General features: G+C 37.4%; 3 protein-coding genes across 7 annotated transcripts in view; all 3 read right to left on the bottom strand.

Moving 5' to 3' along the window:
* Nucleotides 1-131: 131 nt before the first annotated feature.
* LOC111334660 (uncharacterized) lies at nt 132-6,873 on the bottom strand. Of its 4 annotated transcripts, none has more exons than XM_022940469.2 (7): nt 6,800-6,873; nt 6,026-6,091; nt 2,709-2,797; nt 2,084-2,188; nt 1,862-1,975; nt 1,235-1,506; nt 132-889 (listed from the first exon to the last, which is right to left on the bottom strand). In XM_022940469.2, exons 3-7 carry the CDS (start codon nt 2,773-2,775, stop codon nt 590-592), a joined length of 858 nt encoding a protein of 285 aa, XP_022796204.1. In that variant the 5' UTR covers nt 2,776-2,797; nt 6,026-6,091; nt 6,800-6,873; the 3' UTR covers nt 132-589. The 4 variants fall into 4 exon arrangements, with proteins under 4 accessions (XP_022796204.1, XP_022796203.1, XP_088599356.1 ...); XM_022940468.2 differs by lacking the exon at nt 6,800-6,873 and adding an exon at nt 3,637-3,659; XM_088743230.1 differs by lacking the exons at nt 6,026-6,091; nt 6,800-6,873 and adding an exon at nt 3,694-3,779.
* Nucleotides 3,955-7,049, bottom strand: LOC111334681 (Golgi-associated plant pathogenesis-related protein 1). Its single transcript, XM_088743231.1, has 4 exons — nt 7,017-7,049; nt 6,800-6,904; nt 6,026-6,091; nt 3,955-5,263 (listed from the first exon to the last, which is right to left on the bottom strand). Exons 2-4 carry the CDS (start codon nt 6,858-6,860, stop codon nt 4,680-4,682), a joined length of 711 nt encoding a protein of 236 aa, XP_088599357.1. The 5' UTR covers nt 6,861-6,904; nt 7,017-7,049; the 3' UTR covers nt 3,955-4,679.
* Nucleotides 7,050-7,923: 874 nt separating this feature from the next.
* The window catches only part of LOC111334662 (solute carrier family 2, facilitated glucose transporter member 12-like), a 16,329-nt gene continuing 5,853 nt past the window's right edge, over nt 7,924-18,399 (bottom strand). For both annotated transcript variants that reach the window (XM_088743218.1, XM_088743219.1), the window contains exons 9-16: nt 13,409-13,495; nt 12,645-12,731; nt 11,779-11,889; nt 11,651-11,693; nt 11,008-11,250; nt 9,544-9,666; nt 9,002-9,134; nt 7,924-8,560 (exon numbers count right to left, since the gene is read on the bottom strand). In XM_088743218.1, the coding sequence (XP_088599344.1) occupies nt 8,428-8,560; nt 9,002-9,134; nt 9,544-9,666; nt 11,008-11,250; nt 11,651-11,693; nt 11,779-11,889; nt 12,645-12,731; nt 13,409-13,495 (960 nt within the window). In that variant the 3' untranslated portion in view covers nt 7,924-8,427. The remainder of the gene's footprint in view (nt 8,561-9,001; nt 9,135-9,543; nt 9,667-11,007; nt 11,251-11,650; nt 11,694-11,778; nt 11,890-12,644; nt 12,732-13,408; nt 13,496-18,399) is intronic.

Here is an 18,399-nt window from a genome sequence, read left to right as displayed (position 1 = left end):
GATGTCTTTTTATGACGCTTCTTTACGGTTAAGTTACTTCCGGTTTAGTTTTAATTCTTAGGGCTGAAGACGCATGCTTACTTAATGGTAGTCGCCTGCAGCCGAAACGCAGATAAATCAACGGAACTGTATCATAGATTAGTTCATTAGAACCAATAACAGTTTTATTTTTCTGTCTTCTTCACCCCCCTCAGGCCCGATAGACAGGCATAAATTATCCTTTGTAAATGTTGGATTGTCAGTTGGTCACAAGACAGCATTGGATATTGATCCGTTTGAAGGGCTATTAAATACATGTAATAAGCTGAGTGCTATTTCAAAAAAATATTCTTAATAGCAAGGGTGATCACAAAAATTTTGTGATTTAGCGCACCTACTTACCACAGCATCGCAAACAGGCACGATAAGCATGGCGTAAAGAAACACTTCAACTAATTAAGGTAGATATAAATTTACAGGGGCCCAATCCGACAATTTTAGATTTACAAACAACTGGTTCGTACTTTTACAAAGGAATTCATTTGGATACTTTTTCTTGATAAAAACTTTAGGATATCACTTAGCATTCTTTTAGGTAGTAGTTTATAATCTACTTTTTACGGTTTATGCTGTCTCTACTCTTAGTCATTTTGTTTCTACGAAATATATTTGAGTACACATCAGGCTTGGCCGCCTCTTTGATCCCAGGCCTCAAGACATTCAGAGACACCCCGTCCCCTACGTTCCCAGGGGGATTGTACAGAGCCACCACAAATACGTCATTGGCCAGGAGTCCTTTACGTAGAGCACAACCCATACCAAAGGACTGTGAGCTTTTCCAAACCAGTTGGGTAAAGGAGCTAGTTCCATCTTGAATGTGAGGGTAGTTGTAACTATAGTTTTTGCTTTGCTTAAGAGAAAGAAAACACCGATAAGTCTTCAACCGAAATGATCACCTATCAACTATCGCAACTCAAGTAGTATCATCCTCATCAATGTAGCTCATTCTTCTCTAATCCGAACTATCCATATCCTTTTTTTCATTTTCATCTATGTTGGAAGTTTTCTTGTCGTGCCCCGCTATTCAAGGGACAGAAACTTTTGTCCCCCACTAAATACCAATTCTCCCATTACTCCTTTGTATTAGTTCCTTCATTGCGGAGACACCTTTACTGAGGAGACTATTTTTCAGACCTGAGGGTGTCATCTGAATAAAGGTACAGTGCCACTGTTATTGAACAACCATAAAGCGTACCTGGTACCAGTTATCAGTTGCTTTCATGGCTGCAGTCGAGTCGCATCCAAACTCCACACCGAGAAATCGTTCCACATTCTCTCCCAGGCTCTCTTCGTCAGGCACCTCAAATCTCTTGGAGTTCTCCTTACTGAATTGCTGCACCATTTGATAAGCTATCTTATTCGCCTGCGATGACAGCCTGTCAGACCACCTCAGTGCAGGGTCGTGGTGATATTTGCGATAGCGATTGTGGGTGCTTAGAGCTGTTCCAGCAAATTCTATGGGGTTACCTTGAAACAGAGAAAAGAAGACAAATTAGACTAGCTTCGCCAGGATGCCTTAAGAATACGTGTATACATTAGGATACTCAGTGAATAATACAATTTTAGACTAAAGTAGTCTAGAAAAATTTGGGTTCGAATAGCTTTTGCTTAATAAGTACACGCTGTGATTGGTTTTGAAACCTTGAGCCATGCCCTGAGCCAATCAGATGCCGAACTAAAAATTTTTAAATTGGTCTCTCACGTTTACTTGTGCCTCATTTCAGCTACTTATATGTACTTAGTGACCCCCTGTGATCTTTACGTTTTTCTGACTCGCCGTATATTGCAAAGTGGTCTTAACAGCGGTGTTTTAAACACTAACCTATCTTGATGGCGTCTGGCTTAAGTACAAATCCTTGTACTCTGTGGATCTGTTCATCGTCGGACTCAGGAACAAGCGGCCCAATGACGGTTTTACCACTGCTTCCAAGGATCACTGACACGAGAACACAAAGAAATGATCATGATATGTTTCAGTACAAAAGAAAATACTTTGGTTTTAAGGAAAGCAATTCATTTTACAGTACTGTATTTCATTCCTTACCAGAGTAATGATGTCTCTTGGGCATATTTTTACGGTAAACGTAAGCAGTTTGTAGTTCAATGGATTTCTTAGATGCTTTCGACATCTGGTATTCATTTTTATCATCTGCAAAGAATAAGGAGTTTTACGGATAACTAACTTTAAAAGTTTTTGAGAAGAGAGTCATCCACTTGAAAAAGAGATTTCTTTTGAAAATGTTCTATTTGCTGTTTGTTTCAGTCGCGTCACTCTTTTATTGTGTTCTCTCCCTCTTTGTCAGTTTCAGTAGCGTGCACAGCCATCCACCGTGAGTAAATTTGAAAATATCTATTCTAATGGTTGATATAAACAATTCTCGCAATTCCACAATTTTTGTCGACGCTGATATAACAAGAATACCTTCCATAGCACAACATTGTTACCCTCCTTAAATAAAGTCATTATTATTATTATTATTACTATCATTATTATTATTATTATTATTATTATTGTCGTCACGTGGATAATCTATCTTTGGGTCAAGCGCAGTGATGCGTAACCATGTGACCATGTGATCACCTCTGACACTACACTCAAAACTTCAACCTTTATTAGAACAAGTGCTAGAACACCCCCAAAGCTTAAGGAGTTTAACAAAATAACTAACCTTCGGCTCTTGTAAGGCACAGAGCAGCTAGACAGATCAGAACGCTTGTAACTACCAGCATCTTCATTGCTTAACTTACTGATTGACATCTGTTGACAACAAGTGAAAATAAAAGATCAAACGTGATTTGATTGAACAGAAATAACTGTTAGTTTGCACCTTCAAACTTATTAGGTGGTTGTGACTTCAATTCCTTTACCAGCGCTGGGAGTCATCGATAGCCTTGAAGTCGCAGGCATTGAAATGACGATACTACATTATTTCAATGGACACCTTACTATTTCCAACCGAATATGTCAACAATTAGCCTCTGCACTCACTTTAAATATGTGCTATTGTTACATCCCTTTTTTTTTTTTGTTTTAGCTAAGGTATACACTAATAGTTCACCTTCTCGAGTAGCTTTCTGGTCTATGCGTAAAAGGGGAGAATGAAAACTGATAATCTGGAAAAACACAAATTTTACGGTTGAATGGAGAGTCCGTCGGGAAATATTGCAACCCGGTTTGGAGATTACAATTTTCAATTTTCCCCGGCGAATTTATAATCACTATGAAATTAACACGAGCTGACGATCATGCGAAGTTTGGAGATTCTTTACTTCAAATATGAGTACTTCTATCACTTTTCTACACAACAATTTCTATGTAAATGAATCAATTTACCTGCCAGAATAGATAGACAATTAGTTTCTGGTAGAGATGTACAAAACACTATTGCAACCACTCTTGTTTTTAAAGCATTAGAATCGTTACGCCAAAGTATGAGATTTCCCCAGTCACTGTCCAAGAAACGAAAACTTCCTTGCGAAACATATCATCTCTATATCAACAATTTCACTCTAATGGGAAAATAGCGAAATAACGTTTAAACAGTGACCTGTTATCAGCAAGTGACAAGCACAAAAGTTAAGACAGTGTTAACATACCAGAGGTCTTCGTCAGGCATTTCCTTAAAAAAAGAATGCAAAAGACAACCTCATTACCCCGATAGCAAATCGCAGTTCTCGTTGTTGGTTATGAATGCAAAGTAACTCAAAAACCTCCGCGAAGCAAATTGAAGGTGTTCGCCATAATGTTGATTATTAAAAATTTATCACCCGAAAAAACTTTCACTTAACCCCATTCATTTAACTTTGTCACGTCATTGCTAAAGTTAATAACAGCAAAACGTCAGAGGAGAGAATCTTTCCCCAGAGCCTTGAATTGAGATCATTATAATCAGTTAAAGAAAAAAGATACAAGCATCCATATACATTCTATTTACTAGATGTTGCTCCAATCCTCTTATCATTAACTAGTGTCTTTATTCATAATTGTTGCATCAGGCGCTTTCTAAATATTTCTTAATGGTGCCATGACAATCAGTGATGCTTCTTAAGTATATACTTGTGAAGTATAGCTGAGGCTTGGTATAAATAAAAAATAAAGCCCTGCTCCCTAACAAAAACATTGCGAAAAAAATATTGTTAAATACCAGCAAGAAGTGGGCGTACACTTTTGTCAGCGTTATCTATTATCATTTCCTTTAAAATAGATTTCACTCAATTATTACTGATTATCTACTTCAGCTGTGTTGGTTTGTAACAATTGCAGCAGTGTTGACTGTCTGCATATTCATTACAAAGGAAAGTTAATCAATTCAAACTTGGACATGGATAAGTTCCCGAGACAATCATAAGATCTGCTCACGATCAACTAATTTTCCTTTATCAACTCCTTAAAATTCTACATTCTCGTCTGGATTAGCTTGTATTCGCCAGGTGGGAATAAATGTTGTGTTGATCACATCAAGAAACCAGACACTTTACTGCCATTTCACAACGGACATGTACAGTACTTTACGTGTACGTGTTCCCATAAGGCTGTCACTCTGTATGCACGCTCATGCGCACGCACACACGGCGTTCTTCACACTATCCTCTTCCATAGTTTTTTTAGGGATGGGGGGAAAGGAAAATGGAAGCAAAGGTCAAGCTCGATTTCGTCTCTCGCTCTTCTGCCTTTCTTTCCTCTGAGTCAAAAGTCGTGTTCGTTTGTATTTATATAACTCATCTCGTCTTCGAAATATTGAGGAATATGCATCGTTCACGTTTTTATTAGGACTGACTACATTTTCCCGAAGAGCGCGTGGACTATTTCCAGGAGGGTAGTACAAAGCAACAACAAAAATATCATTGCTTAAAGTTCCTTTCCTCTGAGCACAACCCATTCCAACATCCCGGGTTCCTTTCCAAATAACTTGAGTGAACGAATCAGTATTACTGTTCAGCCGCGGATCAGCGAAGCTGTAATTACTACCTTGATTATACCAAATCTTGGTGGCTTCTTCACCAGCTGTTTCGCAGTCGAAATTAACCGCAGAAAGCCTAGCTCTATTCTCGCCAAACAAATCAATACCAGGGACCTGAATGGTTCCTTTGAGCGCCATTTTATAGGCGAGTTTTTGAGCCTGTATGGCTAACTTGTCTGACCACTTGAGGGGTGCGACATGGTGAAGAGCGCGGAAATTGTTGTGTTCTTCAAACCCGTGGCGGGCGAATGTAATGAATTTACCTAACAGGAGAACATAAGGGGGGTCAAACGGTAAGAAATGCAAAATCAAAGGCGCGCACCTCCAATTACATAACTATTATCCGTGAACTAGGTCTTTTCCTTTTACACTGAGAAATCCTAAAAATAAATTTCAGCGATAGGATCATAGATTTATGATCTGAATTGTCGTTTACAACAAGTAAACGGAACTGATCTGAAGTATAAGGACAGAAGCTTCATAGCTTACATAAGATACAATGAAATATATGAAGTTCATATATTTTGTACTGCGGTATTAGATACATATGATGCACGATCCTCGCAGTAGATAGCGCTATATAAGCAATAGCGAAAATCAGACCTGAAAAAAATCAGGCCTGTGCGGGACTCGAACCACTGACCTCTGCGATACTAGTGCAGCGCTCTACCAATTGAGCCAACAAGCCAACTGGGAGCAGGTCGTTAAGTTGATTCGTAATAAACCCGTGAAAGTGATAAATGAGATACAATGAAATATATGAAGTTCATATATTTTGTACTGCGGTATTAGATACATATGATGCACGATCCTCGCAGTAGATAGCGCTATTTAAGCAATAGCGAAAATCAGACCTGAAAAAAATCAGGCTTGTTAGCTCAATTGGTAGAGCGCTGCACTAGTATCGCAGAGGTCAGTGGTTCGAGTCCCGTACAGGCCTGATTTTTTTCAGGTCTGATTTTCGCTATTGCTTAAATAGCGCTATCTACTGCGAGGCTCGTGCATCATATGTATAACATACATACTTTTTAACATTCCGTTAAGATCTCTTGTTTGTGCTGTCTGTTGGACATTTTTGGACGCTTGCACCCCTGGCAAAAAAATAAGATGCCATGTCACATTTTTCATCGTTAAGCAAGTGACGTTAGAGGAATTACAGAATGATAGCGTGCTATTAGACTGACTGTCACAAAACCAAAACCACTGAGTTACAACAGCCAATCAGAACAAAGGAGAATGTTACAAGAAGCTAATGAGGACTCAAGTCAAAACAGGGATCTGATCGGTTGAGAGGGTAGAGCCATCACAGAGTATAGCAAAGCAAAATAACTATCAATAATCAACCAAAAACAGCTATTTTGAATTGTTTAAAGGTTGTGGGAAATGTGATTAATTAGAAGTAAACCTTTCAATGGTAGTTTGGCAAGTAAAGAGGGAAGGATGAACCAAATGCGAACATGGATGGTCTATCAAGGATTGCAAATTACGAACTGAGGATGAATCTTTCAAGAAGCACGAGCATTGAAAAAGCTTCTTTGATGTATACCAATACTGTAGAGCAGCATTGGTATAATACTGTAGAGCAGCATTGGTATAATACTGTAGAGCAGCATTGGTATAATACTGTACAGCAGCATTGGTATAATACTGTACAGCAGCATTGGTATAATACTGCATGATAAAAGAAACTGCAGTGAAGGTTTGGCGTTTATCATAAAAAATGCAACCCCTCAAGTAACAAGTTTGTTTAGTTACAGGGGTCACTAAGAATGAAATTTTGATATCTAAGAAATACTTACACAGGTTATTAAGACTTGACAGGAGAGCAAATGTTACAAATAGTGCGGTCGCTCGGAACATTAGGTTTCTGATACTTCTCTATCTTTTCAGTGATCACAAATTTTCTGGAAAGAATACAATTAGAATAATCAATTTCAACAATAAAGGCTGTATTACTTGAAATATTACCGTAATTTTAATCGGAGACTAAACAAAATAATTGTTGCTTTTTCTTACCTTATCCTTTATGCAAGAATTTATATAAAAAAAAACTAAGCCATTTTCATCCAGTCGAAAAAAAATTTGGAACAGGAACTTTTTCCTCAGCGGCACAAGCACAACCAGTTCACTGGTTTGTGGTCCAAATGTCAGATTTATAAAGTTAAGAAACCTGCGGAGTACTCGGAAAAGAAGCTTTTCAAAATTACACGAAAAGTCTGAGGAAGATTGTTATATGATTCCCTGTTTTGTCGTCGACTAATATATTTTCAACCATTGGAAACCGGTGGTTCTTCGCCAAGGTTCAATAAATAATTCAGAGCGAGTTGAAATTTATCAATCGAAAACAGTTATGCCAACTGGTGTCTGTCTGGTTGTTCTACTTGTGAAAAATGTAGGTCATTGAACATTGGTTTGTTCACTGAAGGATTTACCTCTTCTTTTCAGTAAGCATTATATGCACTTTTAAAGTGACAGGAATGCTAATTCCTAATGATAAATGACGTTTATGAACTGTTTTATCTAACCTATTTTTTTCTCTTTTTTTATTAACATCATTTGATCGTGTGTCAGGTTTGAAACAAAGGCAAGGTAACCATAATCCCGTTCGCGCGCTCCTTTGATAAGGTTGTGGCCAAGACTGGCACAGTTAACCCCCACAGGATGTGACCACGTGAGAGCTTTTGTGAATCAACCTCGTGCCCAGGACAGCTCAGTTTAGAAATTGACAGCTATTTTGGAAAACCGAGTGGCGCCTGGAGATGACCTTAACAGTGAAATTATAACGGGTTAATCATGTGAAAACATAACACGGTGAATCTGGTAGCCTAGAAACCAGACGAGCGATCTACTTCCAAAAAGCTTTGTTTTTGCAAAAATTTCCTGCGAGAAGGCAGTCAAATCTGATTTCGCAAAGAAAAGAAGGTAATTTCAAGTAGTTTCTTTATTATCTATTAAAGCTCAATTTCCATTTCAACGTTTGCTATTTATACCGTTGAAACAAATTTACAAGCCGTTATTTACAACCCAACACACCAGAAAAATTTTAGAAAAATTCGAGGGAGTTCCACTGACAATGGGCAGACTTAATAAGTTCAGTCTTATCGACTTCTCAGCTTTCTCTTCGATTGATTTATCGGCAATTTAGGAAACTTCTCGTTCTCTTCTGACCAGTTTGTCACATCAACGAGCGTTGAAGTGTGTTGAGTGACGTGACCAATCAATGGCTGCTAAGGATTGCAGATTGACAACTAGGCAGCCTTGAACAATAATTGTCACTGCTAATCGCCGTCGCAAAGTACAGCAACGACGCAGCTCAACAAGGTCGAACCGAAAGCTTACAATAACGGCGCCTCTAGCAGCCGCTATACGATCCATGTGAACTGTCTTTTACATGGCAGTAACTGGAATTGTTCAAACTGCTTTAAGATCAGCAAGAATTCTCCAATAACATATCAGTCGCAGACCCAGTCGGTGATGGTCTCGTACTTAGCTCCCTTAACCTTCGTCTTACTCTGCTCTTGCAACAGTTCAGTTTCTTTGGCAGAATATCTCGTGGTTTTCTAAGAGAATCGATAAATATTGTATTAAAGACTATTAATTTAAGCTGCATTAGAAAATCAAGTTTTACTGAATAGGTGCACCTTTAAGGAAACGTTTTTAGTTTTCTACATTTATTTGCTCAGGAAACTTGTAAAAGACAACTGTCGAGGTAGACATGCTAGAGTTGAATATCCTTCAAACGCTTTATTATTTTCCTTGACAAGTTTAGGTTTTCTTATCATGTCCCCTCCACACTCAAATGTGCTTCTTGGCAAACTTTGAACACAAGTAGGATAATTTGCTTCCATCACCAGATCTGATGATGTAAAGAGTTTCTACAGCGACGTTTCGAGCCATAGCCCTTCAAGTGATTTTCATTCTCTAAAACGAGTTCTTAATTCTCTAGGGATCTGAAGAGTTGAGATTTTTTAGTGCATTCGGTACGTGTTACCACAAGTTACCTTGCATTCAACTCGGCGGAGATTTGTTCCAAAGTTCTGTTTTTCGTTTCAGGGACATATTTATAAACAAATAGTACGGCTAGAACGCATACAACTGCATAGAAAATAAAGGTTGAAGAAGTTCCTATACTACCTGTGAAAAAAAAAGAACATGGTGTCTACACGCTCCTTTGAATACTCATTGGGATCTTATACTCACAACAGTATATTGTATACTGTTAGAGAGCTGAGCGCTATTAAAACCAAAATCAAAGTAATCATATAAGCAAATGAGAAACGAGAAAAATTTCATACGGACCCAAAGATCACTCAACGTAAACACAATTAAATCGCCTGATGTTTGGAAAAACCTGAGTGACCAAGTCGTGAGTAAGTTTATTTTTGCACCTGATTAGCCAAGAGAGTGCTACAAGTTTACTAGACCAATCACAGAGCGTTGTGAGACAAAACCAAAGTTGCTTCCGGCTAATAAGGCTGATGCAGATACAATGCAAGCGGACTGGCTAGGAGAGTATTTAATATATAAGGTAAATTTTACTTACTAAGCATATCCAGAAATGTGAGAGAAACAAACAGATTTGTGCCCCAGTTGATTACAGTGGTGATAGAAAAAGCTCTGCCTTTAATACCAGCTGGAAAAATTTCACTCAACACCAACCAAGACACTGAAAAGGGAAAAAATAGAGTTATCAGTCTTTCTTGTGACTCACTACCTTGCAAAGAGACTAGACACTTAAAAACCAAGGGCAAGAATGAGGTTTGATTGGTGTTCTTTACATCACATTAACGTAGTCTCTACAACTCTTACCAACTGTTGTTGTTGAAGGGTTCTGTATTTTCCCTTCCAATTGCCGCCTCCTTTGTCTTCCTTTCTTCTTTTCCTAGCTATCCTTTCTTCTACGAAAATTTTTCCTAATTCCTCACTTCTCCTCGAATGATCGTTAGCACCAGCCATTGAGGTTCTCTGGCCAATTTATGCTTCCCGATTAAATTAACGCTGGTTTCACGTAAGTTCTTGAGGGATTCAATGAATTTGGTTCGATCAGTCGATAATTCGTATCAGAACATTTGATCGGCTTTTTTTAAACCGTACAGGCCATACAGGCCTGATTTTTTTCAGGTCTGATTTTCGCTATTGCATAAATAGCGCTCTCTACTGCGAGGATCGTGCATCATACGTTTCTTTTAACCGGAACGTAAAATTCAACCCATTTCGGATCTTTTCGCGATTTGTTTTCACAAAGGTTAGCATCGGCCACTGACACTTCGCTAAAAAAGTAAATTATACACCTAGAATTCAACTGGTTGTTCTGGAATGAAATACAGTCCTCCGATAAGGAAATCGCTACAGTATTCTTAGTGAAAAAATCATGGTGTACTTATTGAACAGACCATAGTTAATCGAGGGGACCTATGAACTATGAACAGACTGGGGAAAATTTCGGTCACCTACTTAGCAGAAAGTTCTCTAAATAGATCCTATTTCCATCCTCATAAAAACAATCACATTTATAAAAAATTAACAAACAGCTCATCACCCCTTTCGTTTGTTTGAGAAAACTGCCTATAGATAACAGTTTGTTGGATCGTTGCTTAGTTTAATCATGACTTTACTTCCGTGGGCAAAACAATCATTTTCAGTTTTAATACGAAAACATTACACTGACCTTTAAGTGTGAAACTCTACCTGTCTGTCTTACTACATACTCTTCATTAGTTACAGCTGACTGATTGTGTGTAATGCACACGCATTCTACATACAATTGTGGAACACTGTACCAATCCAACAAGCATTTGCGTGTTTCACGAGCGCAATTTGCGTGCCAAGCGCGTGTAATTAGAGAAAATTAACGCACTCGACATGCGTGCAGTGTTGCAATATACAAAACGGAATTGGAAACTGAACATTCCAAGGTTCAAAGAATCCAGGAAACATTTTGTGTCAGTTAAAACTCCTTGTACTTAAAAATTAAAACCAACCGCAATTTTTTATCATTCACACAAACCTGGTCCAAAACTGAATGAGAAGGCACCAACAAAGAGTACCAGAGAAGTGAGGGTCAAATACCGCAACCCTTTGTTAGCTATGTGTGTTGTAGACTCTGTTTGGTTTGGTGCTGTCGAGTTGTTATTAAAGTAGCATTTCCTGGTTGGATGCAGACCCAGTGGTGAGTAGTGAGAAATGATCCCTAACGTGAGTATGCTGACCGCCATCACTGATACACCTATGAGAAGAAAACGACGACGACCTGCAAACGATATAAAATGTTCCTTTAGTAGAAAGAGAAAATTAAGAACTTGTCGAACTATCACCAACTCACTCACAATGGTCAATGAGAACACATATGAATATCACAAGTAGCCAATTTAAAACTCAAAGAACATTTTTGTGAAGACATACTTTAAGCCTTGAGGCCATAACAATGAAATGACTAAGTCACCACTGGTTTCAATTTTGTACCTGCCGATAATTATTTTTATTAATAAGGTGCTCTAATTTCTCCAGATCAATCACAGAAAGAAGAGACACAAAACCAACACAATCCCTGATTACTTCCAATACAACAGTTAATTGAACGTTTCACTGAAGGTTAATATACAGTTATCTGGAACTGAGCGTAAAACTGAACACGGGAGAACAATTCTTACCGCCTTTGTCCACAGTACTGAGAGATATTATAGTAGCAACAAGCTGAAACAATAAAAGGCAAGGAATGAAAATAACTATCTTAACTATAAAGCAACTTGGCTGAGAATTCTGTGTGCTCGCAACTCACTTTTGCAATTCCTATGCCCAAACTTGCTAACGTTGCTTTCTCCCCACTTTGAAAGCCAAGCGCTTGGAAGATTGTTGATGCGTAATACACCACAGTTGGCTGACCTGTGAACTATGAACCGCACAATAATATGATATCCTTAACCTTCTCTCTTGAAATATTCCCTTGATCAGATTCAGGCTGACAGGTGTCTATCCCCTCCCATAAACTATCCACAGAGCGTCTCATACAGGCATGTGCCTTTCACAACTCTGTAGGTTATCGCAACACCTATTAACTCTGAAAAAAATTATTCTGCTGCAGTGCAAAACCGAACAGTAATATCTTGCTTAAATAGGATCAAATTAAGCATATGAAATTATAAAAACAAAAGGCTATGGTGAAGTGTTAATTTCAAATAATTTTGATTTCTATTATTAAAAGGTCTGATTAATAGCCGACATCTGAGATTTTAAGAAAAGAGACATTTTTTATTAAAAAAGCAAACGTTTTGATAGTTCTTCTATCATCTTCAGTTCTGATTTACACAAATTACAAAGTTTAATTTATAGCGTACATAGAATGCTAATTGGAAACAGGACAATGTATACAATTACGAAGAAAGTTTTAACATGATAAAAGTTTATGATTTAGCGTGGGTTGTTCTTATCGAATGTGAAGAGCTTCTTTGACTTCAAGGTAGAAGGCGGTGGGGACGCAATATAAGATGCTGAAACAATCGTTAGTACATAAAGTCTGGCATTGTTGAGAATTTTGCTCATGCTTTTGAGAAAACTGGCTGTATGAAACATATCTTCTGAATTATCAGGCTAAAAGAGAAGGCAGTAAACAGATGATTGTTTATCACATGCTCATAGTGTCCACACCTGTTGAAAAAACACAATTCCACCACCAACAAGCATCCTGCTTCTCATGTTTTCCATGTTGCTTAACAGGTCTGTGAACTTGTAGCGCTGTGAACAACAATTCAACAAACAATTCAACAAACAATTCAACAAACAATTCAACAAACAATTCAACAAACAATTCAACAAACAATTCAACAAACAATTCGACAAACAATTCGACAAACAATTCGACAAACAATTCGACAAACAATTCGACAAACAATTCAACAAACAATTCAACAAACATGTGAAGTAATGCTGCTTACAAATTTGAACTGAGGGGTGTTGGTGCAGATCACAAACTTGGACTGAGTGACAAATGAACAGAAAAATTGTACCCCAACCAGCTAGCAGCAGGGGCAAATATATGTACAGAATTTTACAGTCAGAGGGTCCCTCATTAGCCCCTGGTATCATCATCATCATTTGGGGATTTGAAACATACATATACCAGGTTATTTGTTTGTGACCTTACCGACCTTACCCCCCCCCCCCCCCCCTTACCCTTCTCTCCCTCCATCTCTCTTCAGCAAGGGCCATGAAAAGGTTTAGACCAGCAAGTTTCAGTTTCCTGGTAATTAAGGTTAAAATATGACATCCAATTCTGCAGGGACATTTACCTTTTGGCAAATTTTAAGGCAAATTATATATTTGTGTCTCTAATTTTTGTCCTACATTGTAAATACTCAGTGGCAATTACCCACGTAACGTCTAATCATCTGCAAGTCAACTAAAGTACATACATATTCCACTTGGAGCCCAGACTTGATTCTTGCAAACTCTTCACGTGGGTCACCTGACCATTGAAGCTTCTGAATCATTCTACAAGCCTGAGAAATGGAATAGGAGCAGGGTGTTTCCACTCAAGAATCACTTACATGTAATATCTAAATAAACCTTGAATTTTACTCTTTGGCTCCCTCTAATATAGAAAATATGTTTACTTTTCATCTAATTTCTTTTCTTTAAATGTAAATTCATATTTGAATTTTTGAGGGTTTAGCATACACCCCTAATTCAACAATGCATTTACTCCACAGAAAAAAACTTGGTACAGTTACCAACCAAGGATGGTAATTTTGGCACTGTTTTCCTGAAAGAAGTCAGCCAGAAGTTTCATTAAAACTTAGCTGAAGCATATCACTGATCAACATCAAGAGTTGACAGAAGTTTATACCTTTCCTCTTCATTTTACATTTACTTTTCATTGTTTTAAAAGGGAAAGGTGATGTTTGACATTTAAGCCACAGATAGCCTTTTACGGTGTTTACCTACTCTCATCTAAACACCAGGGAGGTTCATAAAATTTATCTCTCCAACAACATTACAAAAGAAGGAAAATGTTGTTTTCTACTATTTGATTGATATAGATTTTCTCAATACAGGTGCTATACATGCTCTGCACATAGCCAATCATATCATGACTATCTGACAAGATATCAACCCATCAAAACTTGCACTGTAAAAATCAAAGTGAAGTTAAAATTTGAGACAAGTCCCTTCATGCATGAATAAAACAATTTCAGCTTTGGATTCTTGAAATATGACAGAAAATACCGAAATGTTTAAAATATATGATTCCTTAAGGTATCACAAAAGGAAAATTAGCCTTTTCATTCAAACAGGATGGGTCTATCCCTGTAAAAGCACACATTTTCTTAAAGCTTATTGAACACTGATTTCAGATATTTAATTCAAAATTTTTGCCAGTGGACAAAATGGGAGGCTATTCTTTCCTGCTGAGACATTTCACAAGATAAGCCAGTTTGACCAGGCATTTAAATTAACACATTTCTTTGCTAGTGGAATGTGAAATGCACATATTGAATTAAAAAAGCATGTCTGGGATTTGCATTTTAATAGCGCTTTAGGGCAAAGTCTTTTATTTAGACGCTATATCTCAAGAAATAAGGAAACCATCAAAAATACCAGACACCCTTTTGGGGTTTATTATATTTCTGACGTTATCTCCAAATTTCATGAAAATTGACAGAATATCAGACCAGAATAAACTATCCAAATATCAGAAATCAAGCCCAAACAATTTACCAGAAAAAGTGACTTCAAATTTTTCAGGGTGTCAGTGTTTTTGGGCATAAATTCACGCCTGTGAAGGGTGTTATCCAATCACATTGGAGCAAGCCATTTGACAATGTTTTGCCTGTCAGCGCTGACGAGTGCTAGCAAGCAATGAGTGGACACAATTTGTAAGGAGTTATTAAGTTGAGAAGGTCAGGGGTAATGTGTGTGAATGTCAAGCTATTTGTGTTGATATGAAAGGTGCTTCAACCAGCAAAAAGAGGACGAAAGAGGTCATGGAGAGGAAGAAGAGCTACACTGGAAACACAGCACAGCTTTTCAACCATCAATGCTTGAGGTGCAATGCGATGCAGATGATGATGGACTGTCAGCAATATTTTTTTCCAAACTAGACCCTACTGCAATTTTGCTAGAAATAGACTGACTCGCCACTGAATATCTTAAGTCCATAAGGAACCCCTATAACTATCAGTGAAAAAAATTTTCCGCTCCCATGCAAACTGTGAAGAGATTTTCCATTTCTGGAGCAGCAAAAGGGAGTTGTCACTTTTGGACATGATAACAGCTTAAATACAACAATTGAATTACAAAAACAGTCTCTCTAGCTTTCAGGAAGAATTGCTGTGAGTAAAATTGATAACAAATGAGCCATTTCTAGACTGTACAAAACTGTACTTGAAAAATCGAGTTTCCAGATGGACTCGATTTTTCTCTTATATTAGAAATTGTTTATTTCATCTTTAAAACTGTACTTGTGTGCATTAAAAATCAAAAGCCAATATAATAAAAGTGACGACGTTATTTTAAAAACAATTTAAAATAACGCCAATATATAAAAGTGACGACGAGACCGACCCTTCAAACTATCGACCAATATCTCTTTTGTCTAATTTTAATAGGATTTTTGAAAAACTTTTGTACTTCCGGATGAAGGAATTTATTGACAAAAACAACCTATTGTACTCCTCACAGTATGGCTTTCGCAAGTCACATTCCACAGAGCATGCAGTACTTGATATTGTCGAAGATATACTACGTAATATGGATAAACGGTACTTCTCATGCGGTGTCTTTATTGACCTGAAAAAGGCATTTGATACGGTCAATCATGAAATATTACTCGATAAATTGAACTTTTACGGTTTCCGTGGATTGATAAATGACTGGTTTCAATCATATTTAAAAAATAGAACACAAACAATTCAGATTGGAGAGCATTTATCAACAAAACTTATCTCCCCCTGTGGTGTCCCCCAGGGATCAGTCCTTGGACCTCTTCTATTTTTACTTTACATAAATGACATTCACCTTTGTTCTGATAAACTAAAATTTTATCTCTTTGCAGATGATACTAATATACTTTATGCTGATAAGAATCTTAAGGCGATCGAGCAAACGGTTAATGCAGAGTTGAATAACGTACATGACTGGTTAACTACAAATAGGTTGACATTGAATACAAAAAAATCAAATTTCTTAATTTTTCGTCCTCATCAGAAAAAAATGCATTTTTCTCCACAAATAAGTATTTTAGATTGTGAGACAAACCGAAGAGTTAGTTTAGAGCAAAAAAGTTATATCAAATATCTAGGCGTTTTAATTGATCAAAATTTGTCATGGAAAAACCATGTTGACTCTGTTATCGTAAAAATAAGTAAAACAATAGGGATGATTGCAAAGCTGAGGTACTTCGTTCCCTCTACTATCCTTGTAAATATTTACAATTCATTAATTCTACCTTATATAACTTATGGACTCCTTGCCTGGGGCAATGCGTCAAATGCTTATTTAAACAAGATTTTAGTTCTTCAAAAGCGAGTCTTGCGCTTAATTTATTTCACCGATCGAAGAGAGCATGCCATCCCTTTATTTGCCAAAGCAAAAATTCTGCCTGTTACGTTCCTATATTATGAAGCCGTAAGTAAACTTATGTTTGACGTGCACAACCAGAGGGCTCCCATTAATATTTTGAAACTATTTACTAAAACATCTCATATTCATACCTACAATACTCGATCATCCAAATCGCAGCTCTTTAGTACAAAGTACTCTAGACTTAACCTACAAAAAAAGGCTTTCTCGCGTGTTGGTGTCAAAATTTGGAATAAGATACCGAAAGAATTCAAAACGTTATCAAAACATTCCTTTAATAAACAAATTAAAATGTCTTTATTTCAGATACTAGATAATGAAGATTCTTATCTTGATGTTGAAAAGATCTCCTCTAAACTTAAGGACTGCATAATTAAAACAAATTGATCCGATTGCTTTCAGTACTAATGTATTTGCTTCTATACTTTATTGAACAACTATTGATGTATTTGCCAGCTATGCTTCTTTTTATAATTTAACAATATCTAATTATTTAGTTCTTAATTTTCTTTATATATTGTAAATAATGTTTGTTGATGATTGACCCGCCTCGAATAGCAAATTTGCTATCTGCGGGTCAACATAATCTAAATCATTTTGTAAGAAAAAGAAAAATAAAGTGTGTGTAAAAGCAATTTTGACATCATTAATTAGGTGACAAAAAGAAGTTGACATGAGGTGTCATCAATCTTGCACCTTCTCATCCTCGGAGACCCAGGGGCTGAGTCGATTTCAAGTTAGGGCATGAAGAGCCCCTGGGGACATTGTCTTACAAGACTAGTTCCAAACGGTCGCAGTCGTTCTGCCATCTGATTGGTGCCAGAAAATCTTTGTGTTTTTCTGCCCAATCAGAGTGAAGTGTACTTTAGAAACCTTTCGTGTGTTTTAATACGGACATATATCCTGGTAGCTCAGTTGCTCGCTATGTTTGTTTGGACCGTACGATGGAGATTTGCTTGAGGTGAAAAGTTTCAGTCTCAGCACACAATGTAAGAGAATTCGATCAGATTGTCCGCGAAAATTTTACCGGAAATTTTACTGAATACTTTCACAGGTATCACTAGAGAACGTGTTTTCAAGTTTGTGAGGTTTGTATACAACATGATGGTTGCAGTCATTGATATGTCGCTTTAACCGTTAAACGAGATTTAAGCTTAAATCTTTCTAGATTTTTTGCACAATTTGCTATGACTGAAACTTTGCCAATCCCATGAAGTTATTTCGTCGCATGGGCCATGCCGTTATGTCGAGCAACTGGTACTTGCGTATTTTTCTGTGCGTGCCAAAATCTAATCTTATCTTCGCTTGAAAAAAGAAAAGCTAAGCGTGAAAACTTTTGCTTATTAGATGTGGGTAGATGACCCTGTACTACTAAGCTGACATTTGCAATAAAGCAAACCCGCCCTTTCCATCCAATATTTCTTGGTCTTTGGTTTTGTTTTTCCCATTAAAAGCAGCATCGGATCGATTCCCAATGATCAAAGGTATTTAACTTGGTCTTCAACAATCGACAGAAGAGGTGAAATGACAATGACCAAGGAACTAGAAGAGAATCCGTGGCCTTCCCAGCTCAAAAATTTCAACACTCTAGGCAGCAGTTGAAAGATTAAACTCTTTCCAAACCACTTCGGTAACTGCCCGAAAACATCTCTCCTCATGATGTTCTCGTTAATAAGTTTTTGTTCAGATTTTAATTAGCTAACCGGAAACACAGCTAAGCTTTCTCTTTGCGCTTGCTGGAGGTCATCCCCGAACTTAATGTTCTCTGCAACCTTGGCCCTATTGTAAACGACTTTACTACAAAGCGAAGATTAGATTTTGG

This window comes from Stylophora pistillata, chromosome 13 (genome assembly GCF_964205215.1).
Source record: "Stylophora pistillata chromosome 13, jaStyPist1.2, whole genome shotgun sequence".
In the NCBI taxonomy this organism is placed as follows: domain Eukaryota; kingdom Metazoa; phylum Cnidaria; class Anthozoa; order Scleractinia; family Pocilloporidae; genus Stylophora; species Stylophora pistillata.
The sequence above is the reverse complement of the archived record's forward strand: the minus strand, read 5'-3'. Positions and strand labels throughout refer to the sequence as shown.